This window comes from Alosa sapidissima, chromosome 6 (assembly GCF_018492685.1).
Source record: "Alosa sapidissima isolate fAloSap1 chromosome 6, fAloSap1.pri, whole genome shotgun sequence".
NCBI lineage: Eukaryota > Metazoa > Chordata > Actinopteri > Clupeiformes > Clupeidae > Alosa > Alosa sapidissima.
Window position 1 is genome coordinate 38,191,164 of NC_055962.1, and position 16,221 is coordinate 38,207,384.

Below are 16,221 nucleotides of genomic sequence, written 5' to 3' on the forward strand. Positions count from 1 at the left end.
AGCTGCCTACAACAACAGCGGTGCTTGGGGAGCAGTGAGGGGTTACAGCATTCCAGAATATATTTTCCCCGTGCCTTGGACTAGAGGACATTGCTGTAGACATTGATGTAGACGAAATGTTGAGAGAGACGACACAATGTAGACTGATTTTTTTTGTCTCAGTGAAATTGCTATTTTGTGTTTTGACTTGGAAAAACACACTTGTGTTTGTTTTGATGTGTGTAAATAAACACCAATACTTGAAGTTTGGATCCCTGTATGTTTACAGAACTATGACAAAAGTATGAACTCAAACTGACATGGTCTACTTTGTGCACAGAGAAAGCAAAAGCCAGATGTGTTTTTTATTCATACCATCAGTGTGTAGTTGGCACATTGTGTGCTTATTATTGTAATGGCTTGTGTTTACTGTTTGATACGAAAACACCATTTTTACGAAGGTGTGAAGAGTTAAGCAAGGTGTGTTAGCTTTTGCAAGAGAGCTACAATGTTTTGCTGATTGGGTGAAAGGTTTTCCTATTTGTGTGTAGAGTTTTGCAAAAAAAGCCATAGTTACAAAAAATGTGCTTACTGTAAGCAATCAGAAAAAACTGTAACAACATGCCATGCTTACCTGATGCCAGTGCCATGTTGAGTATGTGCACCCTCTGGCCCCTAGAGGCCACTGCTGAGCTGCATTGACCAGACATCTGAGTATGTGCACCCTCTGACCACTAGAGGGCCCTCTGAGAGCTTTATTGTATAGTATATATACTCTTTTGATCCCGTGAGGGAAATTTGGTCTCTGCATTTATCCCAATCCGTGAATTAGTGAAACACACACAGCACACAGTGTACACACAGTGAGGTGAAGCACACACTAATCCCGGCGCAGTGAGCTGCCTGCATCAACAGCGGCGCTCGGGGAGCAGTGAGGGGTTAGGTGCCTTACTCAAGGGCACTTCAGCCGTGCCTACTGGTCGGGGTTCGAACCGGCAACCCTCCGGTTACAGGTCCGAAGTGCTAAGCAGTAGGCCACGGCTACCCCTGCACACTGCATGCACACTGTTTAAAGTTAGGCTACACGGTAAACTACAAGTAAACCAAAGTTAAATTTAGCTTTTTTAGGGCTGGATAAAGTTGACCAAATGGATATAGGCTGTTAGGTGTGAATAAAGTAGGCTACTTTGTTGCTCCAACCCTTCCAACGTTAATGGGGACGAATGTTGACATTTTCCGTATTTTGCGTGAGAAACCCGGGAAATCTCCCTAATTTTCATTGTTCAATGTTGACAGAGCTATGGAACGAAAAAGAACGTTATATGGTGACAGAAATCAACAATCAAACAAGCCACTTTGATTTTTTGCTGTTTTCATTAATACAAAAGATGGGTGACCCCCCCCTCCTAGACAAAAAAAAGTTAGGTGACCCTCCCCTCAACATAGAATAAAAAGACATAACCCTCCCCTATTTACCTCCGGTGGCCCCGTTTATAAATAACGAACAGTCCCTTATATACAGTATACACTATACTTTGTGTTGGGGTTGGTAGTCTGTCTTTGCTCCTGGTCACCACTAGGTGGCCCTGCTGGGCAGTGAGTGTAAAATAGTCAAGGGGACCTGGAGGAGAGTGTGTGTGTGTGAGTGTAAAATAGTCAAGGGGACCTGGAGGAGAGTGTGTGTATGTGTGTGTGTGTGTGTGTGTGTGTGAGAGTGTAAAATGGTCAGGGGGACCTGGAGGTGTGTGTGTGCGTGTGTGTGTGTGTAAAATAGTCAGGGGGACCTGGAGGAGAGTGTGTGAGTCTCAGAGATGCCAGGAGTCCCGTCCACTTTTTGCGCCGCAGAATCTCATCTCATCTGTGTTTGTGAGAGAGTGTGTGTGTGTGTGTTTGTGTGTGAGTGTATGTCTTTTAGTGAGGTATACATTCACACATGATAAGCACATGATACATGGTTTTATTATGTACAACTCTAAAACAGAAAAAGTTGGGACGTTGTGTAAAATGCAAATAAAAACAGAATGTCACAATGTACAAGTCTCGTAAACCCGTATTTAGCAGCAAAAAGGACATAGACAACATATGAAATGAAAATGAAAATTTTGACTATTTCATGGAAAATTATGTTAATTTTGAATTTGATGGCAGCAGCATGTTTCAAAAAAAGTTGGGACGGGAGCATGTTTACCACTGTGCTGCTTCACCTCTTCATTTAACAAAATTCTGTAAATGTTCAGGAACTGAGTATACCAGTTGCTAGAGTTTTGAGAATTTAATGTTGTCCCCTTCCTGCCCGATATATGATTTCAGTTGCTCAACAGTATGGGGTATTCTTAGTCATGTTTTTCATTCCATTATGCACTGAATTTGACAAATCTGGACTGCAGACAGGCCATTTTAGCACCTGGACTCTTCATCTATCACATTTTGATTGGTGTAACCACAGGACCTTTTTCCATGTTTCACTAATTCACGGATTGGGATAAATGCAGAGACCAAATTTTCCTCTCACAGGATAAAAGAGTATATATACTTATAATTATCCATCTTTCTTTATCTACACTGTAACAAGATTCTGTGATTTTCACAGCATCACTGCTGTTTTTGAGAAAAATGTGTACTGTATTTGTGAATACAGTATGTTGCTGTGGTTTCGCTATGAATTATGGTCAAAAATGGTCAAACTACAGTAATAAAAATTTGCTGCGAATCATAACACAGTAATAAATCTTACTCCTCCCTCACTTGTCAGCTTTTTGAAAATTTTGAAAAAACATGGCGGAAAATCAGTTGGGGTTTTCTGTTTTCTTTTTGCACATAAATACAAAGTTAAGCTCCCAGATAGCAAGGTGACATTGATATTATGTTGATTTTCCATCCAAATCATCATTTTGAAAAGCGCGCGACGACGTTTGAACTGTCCGGCGGGAGATCATTTTTGAGCAACAGTTCAGTCAGAGTCAGACCAACGGTGTTCAGCACTCTGTCAAGTTCGCAGCTCCACCTTAATGGAAAGCAAGCATTTATTTATGTAACGTTAATGTTTCATTGTGAAATTGTACTACATTCAATTCGGGCATGTGTACAGTCTATGTACGTTGTACTGTCTAACTTACAAACTCATCCATGCTTGTTGGATCAACTAAGTAACGTTAGGCTAGCTATCATAGTTGCTGTTGCTGTGACGGTGACATTAACGTTAGCTAATGTTTTATGTTACGTTAACGTTATGGCAGTCTCATTTATATTAGGCCTACCTTAGTTCTCAGTAAGTTACAGTTTATTACCGGTATATTCATATATTTTATATAAAACATTCGCTAGTAGTGCTGTCACAATGTTAGGCTGAAGATGATGTGCTGCTGGTTAACGTTAACGTGGAGGTTTAGCTGCTACCAGCTAACTTATGTAACGTTAACTCCTCGTAATCATGTACGGTTTTGTGAGTTTAATAGGCTAACTTTAGCAATATTGATATAAGTTAACTTTAAGTCACATCTGACTATCATTAACCGTTGTTCGGACGAACAGCGCGAATGGCTGTTGCTGCAAGCAAACATCATCAATGAGCTCACCCAGCTGGCTAACGTTAAATATACCTTGTGAAACTGAGTTATGCTAACACCATCTTCAGCCTGGCATTTTGACAGTAAACTCAAAAAACATACAGTATATATATCAATTATTATTCTAAAGTTTCACTTGTAAGTAGCCTTCAGTTTCAGTTGAAAATTGTTATCTAACACTGTTTATCTTTTTTTCTTCTATTTCTGCTAGGTGCTGCTTCACTCTGCTACTGGTGGTGGATCAGGCTGACGGCAACCGTTGGTCTAACGTTAGGATGCAGCACACGAGAATTTCTAAACGGAAAAAAGTGAATAAATGTACTTGCTTTTCAAACTGATAACAAGTTGTCAATGGTTATTTATGCAAGTTTGTGTAGCCTAAACCATACCTAGGCCTAGCCAAATTTATCCTGGCTGTAGATAAAGCAGGATATGAATTTCCCAAAATTACTGTATATAATATTACAGCACTGGTATTACTACTGTACTTAGTTACAGTATGATCCATAAGCACTGTGATTAAAAATATGGTAGACAATTCAATACTGTATACATTACAGCACTGGTAGTACTACTGTAGTTTGCATTTACAGTATCAGGCATAGGTACTGTGATTTCATATACAGTAGGTGTACTGTAGAGTGAAATACAGCAACTTGCTGGTTATTTGCTGCCAGCAAGTTGCTGTAAATTTTACGTTAAACTTTTTACAGTGTATCTATCTATCAGTTACACAAGCTGAGGTATAGTCGTTGATTTTGCACATAGAAACCTACAGCAGAAGAGTTACACAATAATGAGAAAAAAGGAAAAGGGAACTATTCGTTTAACTTGCATTCTACACAAAAGCATGAGAAGAGAGTTCTACAGCATGAGAGGAGAGTTCTACAGAGTTCTACAGCATGAGTACAGAGTTCTACAGCATGAGAAGAGAGTTCTACAGCATGAGCAGAGGGTTCTGCAGCATGAGAAGAGAGTTCTACAGCATGAGAAGAGAGTTCTACAGCATGAGAAGAGAGTTCTACAGAGTTCTACAGCATGAGAAGAGAGTTCTACAGCATGAGAAGAGAGTTCTACAGAGTTCTACAGCATGAGAAGAGAGTTCTACAGCATGAGAAGAGAGTTCTACAGCATGAGAGGAGAGTTCTACAGCATGAGAGGAGAGAAGAGAGTTCTACAGCATGAGAGGAGAGTTCTACAGCATGAGAAGAGAGAAGAGAGTTCTACAGCATGAGAAGAGAGTTCTACAGCATGAGAAGAGAGTTCTACAGAGTTCTACAGCATGAGAAGAGAGTTCTACAGAGTTCTACAGCATGAGAAGAGAGTTCTACAGAATGAGAAGAGGGTTCTACAGCATGAGAAGAGAGTTCTACAGAGTTCTACAGCATGAGAGGAGAGTTCTACAGAGTTCTACAGCATGAGTACAGAGTTCTACAGCATGAGAAGAGAGTTCTACAGCATGAGAGGAGAGTTCTACAGCATGAGAAGAGAGAAGAGAGTTCTACAGCATGAGAAGAGAGTTCTGCAGCATGAGAAGAGAGTTCTACAGAGTTCTACAGCATGAGAAGAGAGTTCTACAGAGTTCTACAGCATGAGAGGAGAGTTCTACAGAGTTCTACAGCATGAGTACAGAGTTCTACAGCATGAGAAGAGAGTTCTACAGCATGAGAGGAGAGTTCTACAGCATGAGAAGAGAGAAGAGAGTTCTACAGCATGAGAAGAGAGTTCTGCAGCATGAGAAGAGAGTTCTACAGAGTTCTACAGCATGAGAAGAGAGTTCTACAGAGTTCTACAGCATGAGAAGAGAGTTCTACAGCATGACAAGAAAGAGAGTTCTACAGCATGAGAGGAGAGTTCTACGGAGTTCTACAGCATGAGAAGAGAGTTCTGCAGCATGAGAAGAGAGTTCTACAGCATGAGGAGAGTTCTAGAGTTCTACAGCATGAGAAGAGAGTTCTACAGCATGAGAGGAGAGTTCTACAGCATGAGGAGAGTTCTAGAGTTCTACAGCATGAGAAGAGAGTTCTACAGCATGAGAGGAGAGTTCTACAGCATGAGAGGAGAGTTCTACAGCATGAGGAGAGTTCTAGAGTTCTACAGCATGAGAGGAGAGTTCTACAGAGTTCTACAACATGAGAAGAGAGTTCTACAGCATGAGAAGAAAGAGAGCTCTACAGCCATGGGCGGACTGGCCATCTGGCATACCGGGCATTTTCCCGGTGGGCCAACGCACCTTTTGGGCCGCTAGAACTGGCTATATATATATAATTTAATCATTTGGGCCAACGGTCGGCCCAAAAGGAAGGACAATCAGCGGCCCATTGGTCACATTTCCATTTTGACACTCGACTGATCCAATAACAGCTCACGTCAGGCCCCACCCCTCGCATTTTGGCTCAGAGCCAGGATTCTGTGAGCGCATCAAAAGTTAATCGAAGTTGCCTACACGAAATTGTGGCGGGTGCCGGTAGTGACAATAGTGCAAAAGTAACACCAATGTAGAAGCTTCAAAAATACATTATTGCAAGTAGGCTAGCATATATCAGCAGCATGTTGAAGTTCGTTGAGTTTGAACGAGGCATGCGCGGATCTACGGGGTGGCAAAGGGTGGCAGCTGCCACCCCTGGGACACAGTCTTGCCACCCCTGTTGCCACCCCATTTATAAATCATACTATTTTTTTAAGTGTATTTTATGTTCATACATGTTGGTCTGAGAACTGTGAGAAGGTGTGAAACCGGCACCAAACTCCTCTCAAACAGAAATTGCCGATTTAGAATCCCCCGCCCCCTCACAATGGTTTCACCCATCACCATCAGGGCAGTGACCCCCTGCGAAATTTCACCATTGGCAGCAGGTTGCACAGTGCATGCAACTAGGTGTCTGTCTGTACAACGAAGTGATAAGTTTGACCACCAAGTCGAAAAAGTCCATAATCAGACCCATAGTCAGTCCATAATCAGTTAACCTGGCAACAACCTCACTGTTAGTCTACGTTATTTACATCCACAAGACTTTGTCTCATCGAATTTTTCGATGATGGTCAGGTCAGATAATAAGGGCATGCTCATGTGTAGCTTAACGTTTAAAGTCTATTTGTGTGTGTCGCTAGTTTATAACCTTTGATTGTAAATTCTGCTGTTGATGTCAACCCATAAATACACGTGATAATTCAACACGGGTTCTCAAAATTGTCATGCATCCACTTTCCCAGCATCTATGACTATCCAAATTTGGTCGACATGTCAAATCAAACTAGAATATCTAATCGGTGTCAAGCTGGTGGCGGTTGCGTTTTTCTTTTTCCTTTCTTTTCATATGTGGTGTAAATCAATCTACACAAGTAAAGTACAGTTACATGACTGAAATTCTACTCAATCACAATAAGTAAAAATACTATTTTCAAACAAACCCTACTCAGAGTAGGCTATAGACTAGACGTTTGATGATGTCAAAGCACATCACATATGAAGCTTTGTGCATGAGATGTAATTGCTTAGATTCCATTTAAATCTTCCAGTTTCACTGGGTGATAGATTTCAATCATTTGCTGGTAGATGAACCAACAAGCTGAGGCCAGCACAGGAGTTTGTGTCTTCAAGAAATGTTGCTTGTTCACTCGTGTTTGAGGTTGTCTAGGAGATTTATAAAGGTACTTTAATACAGTAAATGTACTTCATTATTCACCACTTTGTGAGTGAGTGAGTAGCCTAGATTGTGAATGGCAAAACATAATTTGGCACTAAAGATCAGGGACTGAAAACAGAATGATTTTCATTTAGGTTCAATCTGAGCAAAAACATTATTTGATATCATAATATTATAATACCTATATAATATTAGGTCTTAAAAATGCTTGATAGCCTAACTTCAGGCACAGAAATGTCCTTGCTTTAAGCCTTGCAATAGCCTAACCTACAGGTATGTATGGTGCTACCAACTGCATGACAGGCCTATAAATATTTGCCTAGTGTCTCTGGTATCTTATTTCACAAATTGTTTCAGTAATTTAGAATACATACTTGGAAAAGGCAATTAGTGTTGGATATTAGATAGTGTTGGACATTAATATTCTTTTTTTTTATCAATTAGTAGTTCTAGCCAATTATGCAGGGGAGATACCGATTCATAACATCTGACTAAATTCATCTTATAAGGGGTCTGGGGAACACTGTGTGGGCAGGTGACTTTCCAAGCCTGTGGAGTTTTGAATAATATTCAAACAAAGGTTAATCAGAATGATAAATTCCGTTATTAACCGGTTACTGTATTTAAAATTGAAAATGACGTTTTCACTCCGGAACAATTGGTTTTGCTCTTGTTTTCAGTTACGTCCTTCCAAAAACTGTGTTTGTTTCCGGTTTTCATTTTCATTCTTTGAACCGTTTCTAATCCCTGCTAAAGATATTTGGCCTTTAATTGTAGTGGGGGTTGAAGTAAAAACCTTCCAATAATTAAGCTGTTTTACCGGTATGATATTTCGAAACGCCATGTTATTTCCCATAGACAATCCACGCCCGGAAGTTGGATGGATACGGAAGTTACGGAGGCGGGACTTATTCTGGAGAGGTCAATGTTAAGCCCACCTAACGACTCTATACACGATTTCATTGGCCTGATTGACTTTCGATTTCTGGAGCTCACAAGCCAACGGAGAGTTGCTAGACTAGCCCTGGCAGCAGGGCTCGTCTAGATTTCTAGGCTAAGGATGTAGCCTAAGCAAGCGCAGAGGGACAGTGAGCAGGTGGTGGAGCCTAGTTGAGGTTACATGATAAGAACTCAGTGGTGGAGCAGGTAGGCTATGTGTGACATGCCATGCTGACGATGATGATTATGATGACTTATTAGTAAGGGATAATGTATAGAACGCCTTGTTTCGCCCTGAAGGGACTTATTTTCCCCATAATGACCGGCGTTCTATACATTATCCCGCTTATTATACGGCTACTTGCCAAAACGAAAAAATAAACTCCATGATATGTCTCTTTACACTCATTTGTTTCCGTTTCGTCGTGGCTTTTGCTGAGAAACAAATAGTTCGTAAATAATAGTAAATAATAGTAACACACGCTGAACTTGAATCAAACATTCTTTAGAACACAGCTGATCAACCGTCTGCTTTCACTTTTGAATGAAGTTCCAAGCACAAACTCCGTTGCCATTGACAGCGGTCATTCTTGTTTTCAGAGGTCCTTTCCCAAGAAATAATGACCGCTAGAACTTTCGGAAATCCCATTCAAGTCAATGGAGCATTCTACTTGCATTGTGAAGAGCCGTATAATAAATTGCTATAATGTAGCCCTAATGATGGTAATGATAGCATAGTAAGGCCGTGCTGTGATTATAATAGCAAATAGCGCAACGTAAATGTTGTAAATGAATGATTTGCAAACCCGGACAGCAAAAGAGTGTCAAATCGATGTTAATTGTTGGTCCGATTGATCAGTTTCCGTCATACGCCCAACATTCAACATCGATGGCATGAGTGATGGTTGGTCTCTCAAAGTAGAACGTCGAAAGGGTTCTATTTTGGAAGGGTTATCATGTTAAAGATGGGCTAAAAGACTGTAGACTGACGGAAATGTAGGCTACAAAACATCGTCATATTCATGCACAAGCCAACTAAGCTATATAAGTAGCCTACGATAGGCTACTGGAAGACATTACAGATAATTAGTTAATGTAGCTATACTGTTCCAAAATGTACCAGCAATGTAGGTAGGCAGTATAGCCTACAGGAATAAAATATTTCCAGCTACAGCCCTGTTTATTTCGTGTTGTTTCAGTTGTCCTACAGTAATTAATGTCTACGACAATCTAGGTAATTTGGCTCTTTACACATAGGCTTTACTGTTCCAGCAGAGCAGAACAAACAGCAACAAAAAGCAGAGCAACAATGCGCCATTTTATCTAAAATACTCTAAAATAACACTAAAACAAAAGGATATGCTGTTGATGTATCTGTGTGTGTGTGTGTGTGTGTGTGTGTCTGTCCCTTTGCGTTGTTGGACAGAGAGCCATGATACTCCGCATGGCCTGAGGATTTGACAACGAACTAGAATGGAAACCTACGGGGATAACCGCGCGAGTGCGTGAGAGAGCGCAACATGCACTACGCAGAGCAAACTCTTTGATAAACAAGTTAATAGCCGCGCGGACTCGCGCGAGGAGTTCCTGGAATCCGAGCAGGATGCTTGGCATGGGCGCAGTTGGGTGATGCGGCTGTGCGCGAGTCTCATAACTCAATGTGAAGACCCCCAGCTCTCTCAGCCAATAAGACGTTGGTGCTCGTGAACTGCTGCTCTTTTGCATTTTGCAAGGCTTACGGGAGAGTAACACGATGAAGTCGGAGGGTCTGGACGGGATTGAGAAGTTTGACAGTCCGGGAAAGGGCAGAGGGATCCGGGTCACCAAACCGTTTAAAGTCGGGGAACTACTGTTCGCGTGCCCAGCGTTCGCATACGTCCTGTCGGTCAGCGAAAGGGGATATCTATGTGATTTCTGCTTCGCGAAGTAAGTGCGCCTATTAAATTATCTCCCCTTGTGGGTGGCGATGATGCAATGCCTCACCAAAGCGCTAACTTCTCAAAGTGCGGACCTTCATCACTCTAGTCTACTGTGTTAAGCAATAGTCAAAAGGATACACATACACAGTTTATCATTAAAGCATTTTTATATAAAAACTCGGCTATGGTAAAATACAAAATGGTTCACTGTTGAAAACTGGAGATAGGCGGTGGCTGCCATGTCATACGGTTAGGCAATATAAGAGCATAGACATCGACTAAAGGTAGCGCGCGCGCGCGTGTGTGTGTGTGTGTGTGTTAGAAAGAGAGACACCCATTACGGGTAGCGTTCTCGCTTTGGCTAACACACTGGCGAGGATGTATGAGGTGGCAGCTGCGCGAGGACCCTACCGAGCACTAATGATGATGAGGGGCCTTGCGGCCTCATAAAGTCTATTTCTGTAGGCGCGCGGCATCGCGTTACACACATTCACGAAAATGGGGGGGGGGGGTCATATATTGGGTGGGTTAGTTGGGGGGGGGGGCATATGTTGGGGGTGGGTTAGTTGGGAGGGGGTCATATGTTGGGTGGGTTAGTTGGGGGGGGGGCATATGTTGGGTTAGTTGGGGGGGGGGGCATATGTTGGGGTGGGTTAGTTGGGAGGGGGTCATATGTTGGGTTAGTTGACAGCCACCATTCAGCCCATTTCTCTCTAAATCTTTGGACAGGCCGTTAATTTTACATTCAGGAGTTATTTTCCTAAGCTTGTACTAGTCAGATTGATATAACGTTTTCATTTTGTAACTATTCTTTTAGCAGATGTGTCCATGTTGCCAGCGTTGCGCTTACTAAGCATGTAAGAGAGTGGACTAAGCAATGGGCTTGCCCTCGTAAGTACAGCGTGTAAGAGAGTGGACTAAGCAATGGGCCTCGTAAGTACAGGTGCATGGCCTTCCTGTCTGGACAGCTCTGAGAAGTACACCAATGAAGTCTCGAAATTAGACACACAGACTCACTCACACACATACATTCCCTCTGTCACACACACACACACACACACATGCACATGCACACGCACATACACACACACGCACACATACACACATACACACACACACACACATACACACTCACACACACATGAACACGCACACACACACACACACATATACATGCACACACACTCACTTGCACACGCACACACACACACACACACATGTACACACACACATGCATGCACACACACTCACTTGCACACACACATACACACGAACACACCACACACACACACATGCATGCACACACATTCACTTGCACAATTGCAGTTCCAAGTGTGGGTCGCTAACCTCACAGAGCGTTTGACAGGATATGATGTCATCACACATGCTGATGCACCGCACTGTTGTGGGCACTTAAAGTAACAACAGTGTGTGGGGAAAATATCCTGCCATGTGTGTCATATGTGTGTGTGTGATTCCTTACCCAGTTAGCCCGTGCTAGGTGTGTGTGTGTGTGTGTGTGGCAAGGGGGGCCGGGTGGGTTCCTTACCCATTCAGCCCATACTGGGTGTGTGTGTATGTGTGTGTATGGGTGTGTGTGTGAGTGCATGTGTGTATGGGTGTGTGTATTTGTATATACTCTTATGATCCCGTGAGGGAAATTTGGTCTCTGCATTTATCCCAATTAGCCCATTTCCCAAGATGGGGCCGCTGTGTAAATCAACTTCCTGTGAAAGAGCACTGTCCCATAGACAGCAAAAGAAAAAGTCCACAGGAAAGACAGAAACAGGAAGACGTTTTACTCTGCCCACTAAGGTATCATTAACATCAATGAGGCCGGACACCTGGACACTGTGTAATAGGTCTATCCCGTGAATTAGTGAAACACACTCAGCACACAGTGAACACACAGTGAGGTGAAGCACACACTAACATTGGCGGAGCGAGGGGGTGGCTTCGGGGGCTCAAGCCCCGAATCTTTTTTCAAAAGCCCCGAATCTTTTTTTGTATGTGTTTTCAATTTCCAACGATTCTAATTTCTAATTTAACTTCCCCTTGGTTTTTCTATAAATGTTACAAAATGTAGGCTACTATTACTGAGCAAATAGGCTATCCCTTATTTTCAAAGCCCAATATTGACAGATTATATGATTTCCCACACGATGAGTTTAGGCAATGCCACAGCCGAGATGTAGCGGTTTACGTCATAAACCTGGCAGGAAAGTTCAGAGCGGTGCAGTCAGTTTAAACAGCAAGCCGGTAAGAAAAACTATTGTCAAGACATTAGGCAATTAGGCTACTGTACTCCGTAATACAAAAATAAACTTCAAAAAGACAGAAAATTTGTTGTACTGTATTCTCAGTCTCAATGACCGAATCAGTAGATTTACCTGTTCTCAGTTCAGTTCGTTCAATTCATTTATTGTAGGCTAGTAGCCTAGGCAAATATGAAACGGAGATGTAACGTGGCTACCGGCGGGATTTTGAACTTGCATGTTTCATGCATTTTATGGCAAACAATACCATGGGATTGATGTGTTCTCCATTTGAGGAACGTAATCAATTGCGGACGTGCACAGACAGCTCAGACACAGAGCGCATATAGGCCTAGGTTAGGCTACTTTCACTTTCTAGAGTGCGCATTCATTACGTAAAAGATGCTTCATACCAAAACAACGATCAAACATTATCAAATGTATCATGACGTGTTGTCACAAAGACTTACTCCAATTAGAAAATCGAAACCAAAATCATGTAAGTGTAAGTGTTCTCTCATTGACACCTGTTAGGCCTATAAGGAAAATGCGATTTCAGTTTGTAAAATTGATCCCCCCCCCCCCTCCCCAACTGAATTAGTCCCCCTATGTGAAGCACTGAAGGGGAGAATTCCCCCCATTTTGAAAAATTAACTTTAAGCCCTGAATTAAACTCAGCTTCAAGTGTTCCATCGAACATTATAACAAGTGGGTTCACAATGTGTGGGGCTGTGCTAAACCTGACCATAAGGCTACTTTTGCCAGAGTTCAAAGAAAAAATGTATTGAAACAAGGTAGCATCCCATCAGGGTTATCTCAGCATAGTATACTAGCCTATAATATACAAGCCATAACTCATAACTCATAGACCCCTCTTGAAAGACCCAAAGTGCCAGTCAGATATACCTTGAGTCTCACATTTTTAAAGTCTCAATGTGTCCATTAGTTTACACAGAATTCACTAGAAGTCATTATTTCAGGGGTTAATTTTCAAAAATTTCCCCAGACCCCCCTAGCCTTCCTGTGTGTGACACTAGGCTAAGCCCCCAATGTTTCAAAATGTCTGGCTCTGCCCCTGCACACTAATCCCCGCGCAGTGAGCTGCCTGCATCAACAGCACGCTCGGGGAGCAGTGAGGGGTTAGGTGTCTTGCTCAAGGGCACTTCAGCCGTGTCTACTGGTCGGGGTCCGAAGTGCTAAGTCCGAAGCGCTAACCAGTAGGTCACGGCTGCCCCTAAAAAATGTGTGTGTGTGTGTGTTGCATGGGTCAACTCGTTAGTTACCCGCGGACCTGTCGGGCAGGGGCAGATAAGCTTGATCAGAAAATATTGTGGAGAGAGAGAGTTCATGTTAGGCTACATGATGTTAACCTGACTCTCGCCAGATGAATTTTGTTCCGCCTAGCTCCACTCATCCATCTGGGATCGGTTCCGGTGAGAGTTATTTCAGCACCAGATTGTATGGTAGAGCCAATCAGGACGCAGGGCGGGAGTTTCATAGATGTGACGTAGCGTAGAAGCGACTGTGAGACTGTTCTTAGCGTCACGGGTTGGCTTCGATGTGAGTGGTTGAAGTAGCACGTCAATAGATGACGGACAAGTGGCTTATCCAATCTTATGCAAGGATTTTTTAATAAGGCCCAGCCTTCTAAAACACCACTCCAATGGATCGATCCCAGATGGATGAGTGGAGCTAGGCGGAACGAAATTCATCTGGCGAGAGTCAGGTTAACATGATGTAGCCTATTACTTGTATTTTACCTTTAAACATATCAATAAAGAATTGAGGATCTTTCAGTTTGTTTATTTATTCAGTAGGCCTAGCTTATGCCCATGAAGCTAGATTCAGATTCAATTAATCCAACATGCTAGCGAGCCAATCCTAGAGCAACAACTCACTTGATTTAACCATAAGGCTCTCTCTCTCTTTCTCTCTCTATCTCTCTCTTTTTCTCGCTATCTCTCCCTCTCTTTCTCTCCTCACATCAGCCTTCTGATAGCCTCGTGTGTTTGTGTGTGTGTGTGTGTGTGTGTGTGTGTGGTCTGTTATCTGGGTCTCATTAACCTCATGATCCTGCTGATCCTGAGTCCTGTGACCTCTCTGGTCTATTAGACAGGCTCGCACATACACACACACACACAGACGCACAGACACATAGACACACACACACACACACACATAGACACACACACACACACATAGACACACACACACACACAGGCCTGTTAGATGGAGCTCTCATGTGGCCTGGCCCACTCAGCACTGATGGAGCAGAAGTCCGCTGGGGGAGCAGGAGCCTCAGCAAGGCAAGGACACATAGGGGGTGATTGGGGATGACACATAGGGGGTGATTGGGGATGAGGACACATAGGGGGTGATTGGGGATGACACATAGGGGGTGACATTAGGGGTGATTGGGGACACAGACTTTAGGTGATGATCAATGATTGGGCACACAGACTCTTGGTGTGTGTGTGTGTGTTTTGTGTGTGTATGTGTGTGTGTTTTGTGTGTGTGTATGTGTGTGTGTGTTTTGTGTGTGTGTATGTGTGTGTATGTTTTGTGTGCGTGTGTGTGTGTGTGCGTGCGCACAGACTCTAGGCCAGAGTTGTGCTGCATTGCAGTGGCAGCCTAGTTCCTAGTACACACCACCACCACACACACACACACACACACACACACACACACACACACACACACACACACACACACCAGGAGAATGCGTGCTGCACTGCAGAGGTCTCTCGGTGTTTGGGAGAAGAGAAGAGTTTGTGTGTGTCTGTATGTGTGTGTATTTCTCCTGTTGGTGTTGTATGTGTGTGTATGTGTGTATGCATGCATGTGTGTGTGTGTGAGCGGGTGTGTGTGTGTGTTTCTGTATATATGTGATGTGTTTTTTGCTCAGCTGCTGATGTGTGTGTGTGTATGCACGTGTATGTGTATGTGTGTGTGTGTATGTGCGTATGTGTACAGTATGTGTATGTGTGTGTGTGTTTCTGCTTCTGCTCAGCTGCTGATGTGTGTGTATGTACGTGTATATGTGTGTGTGTATATACGTGTGTGTGTCTGTGTGTGTGTGTGTTTCTGCTCAGCTGCTGATGTGTGTGTATGTACATGTATATGTGTGTGTGTATATACGTATGTGTGTGTGTGTGTGTGTGTGTGTGTGTGCGTGTGTGTGTGTGTGTGTGTGTGTTTCTGCTCAGCTGCTGATGTGTGTGTATGTACGTGTGTGTGTGTGTGTGTGTGTGTGTTTCTGCTCAGCTGCTAATGTGTGTGTGGGTGTGTTTTCTGTCCTGCAGGAAGGAGGGACTGGCCAAGTGTGGAAAATGTAAGAAGGCCTTCTACTGCAATGCAGGCTGCCAGGTACGGCCTACAGTACCTACATGAACACATATAGTCCATACATACAAATACATACATGCATACATATATACACACATATAGTCCATACATACACATACATACATACATACACACATATAGTCCATATACACATACATACAGTACATATACACACATATAGTCCATATATATGCATACATACATACATACATACATAGATATATACACACATATAGTCCATATATACACATACATACATACATACATACATACATACATACATATACATGCATACATGCACACATATAGTCCATATATACACATAAATACGTTCGGGGGTTCCATGTTCCGTGTTGTGCATGCATTACTTGAAAAGAACTAGCTCCAGTTATGTATGAACAGTGAAGGTAACAAACTCTTAAAAATGTGAAAAACGTGAACTTGAAGAAGTGAAAATTGAACAATATGAACTAAAAAAATTGAACAACTTGAAGCTACATCTATCATGTGTGAACATGCTTAACAAAATATGGTAACAAAACATGGGAACTAAACGTGCATTACGAATATA

The 16,221-nt window shown here is 42.6% G+C and overlaps 2 protein-coding genes across 3 annotated transcripts in view; both read left to right on the plus strand.

Moving 5' to 3' along the window:
• LOC121711568 overlaps nt 1-16,221 on the plus strand; it is a 313,646-nt gene that overhangs the window by 260,013 nt on the left and 37,412 nt on the right. The gene's annotated exons all lie outside the window — the stretch shown is intronic.
• LOC121711566 (N-lysine methyltransferase SMYD2-like) overlaps nt 9,763-16,221 on the plus strand; it is a 34,064-nt gene continuing 27,605 nt past the window's right edge. Inside the window, exons 1-2 of one of the 2 annotated variants that reach the window (XM_042095269.1) lie at nt 9,763-10,057; nt 15,608-15,671. In XM_042095269.1, coding sequence (XP_041951203.1) covers nt 9,885-10,057; nt 15,608-15,671 — 237 coding nt within the window. In that variant the 5' untranslated portion in view covers nt 9,763-9,884. The remainder of the gene's footprint in view (nt 10,058-15,607; nt 15,672-16,221) is intronic. The other variant, XM_042095270.1, reaches the window with a different exon arrangement.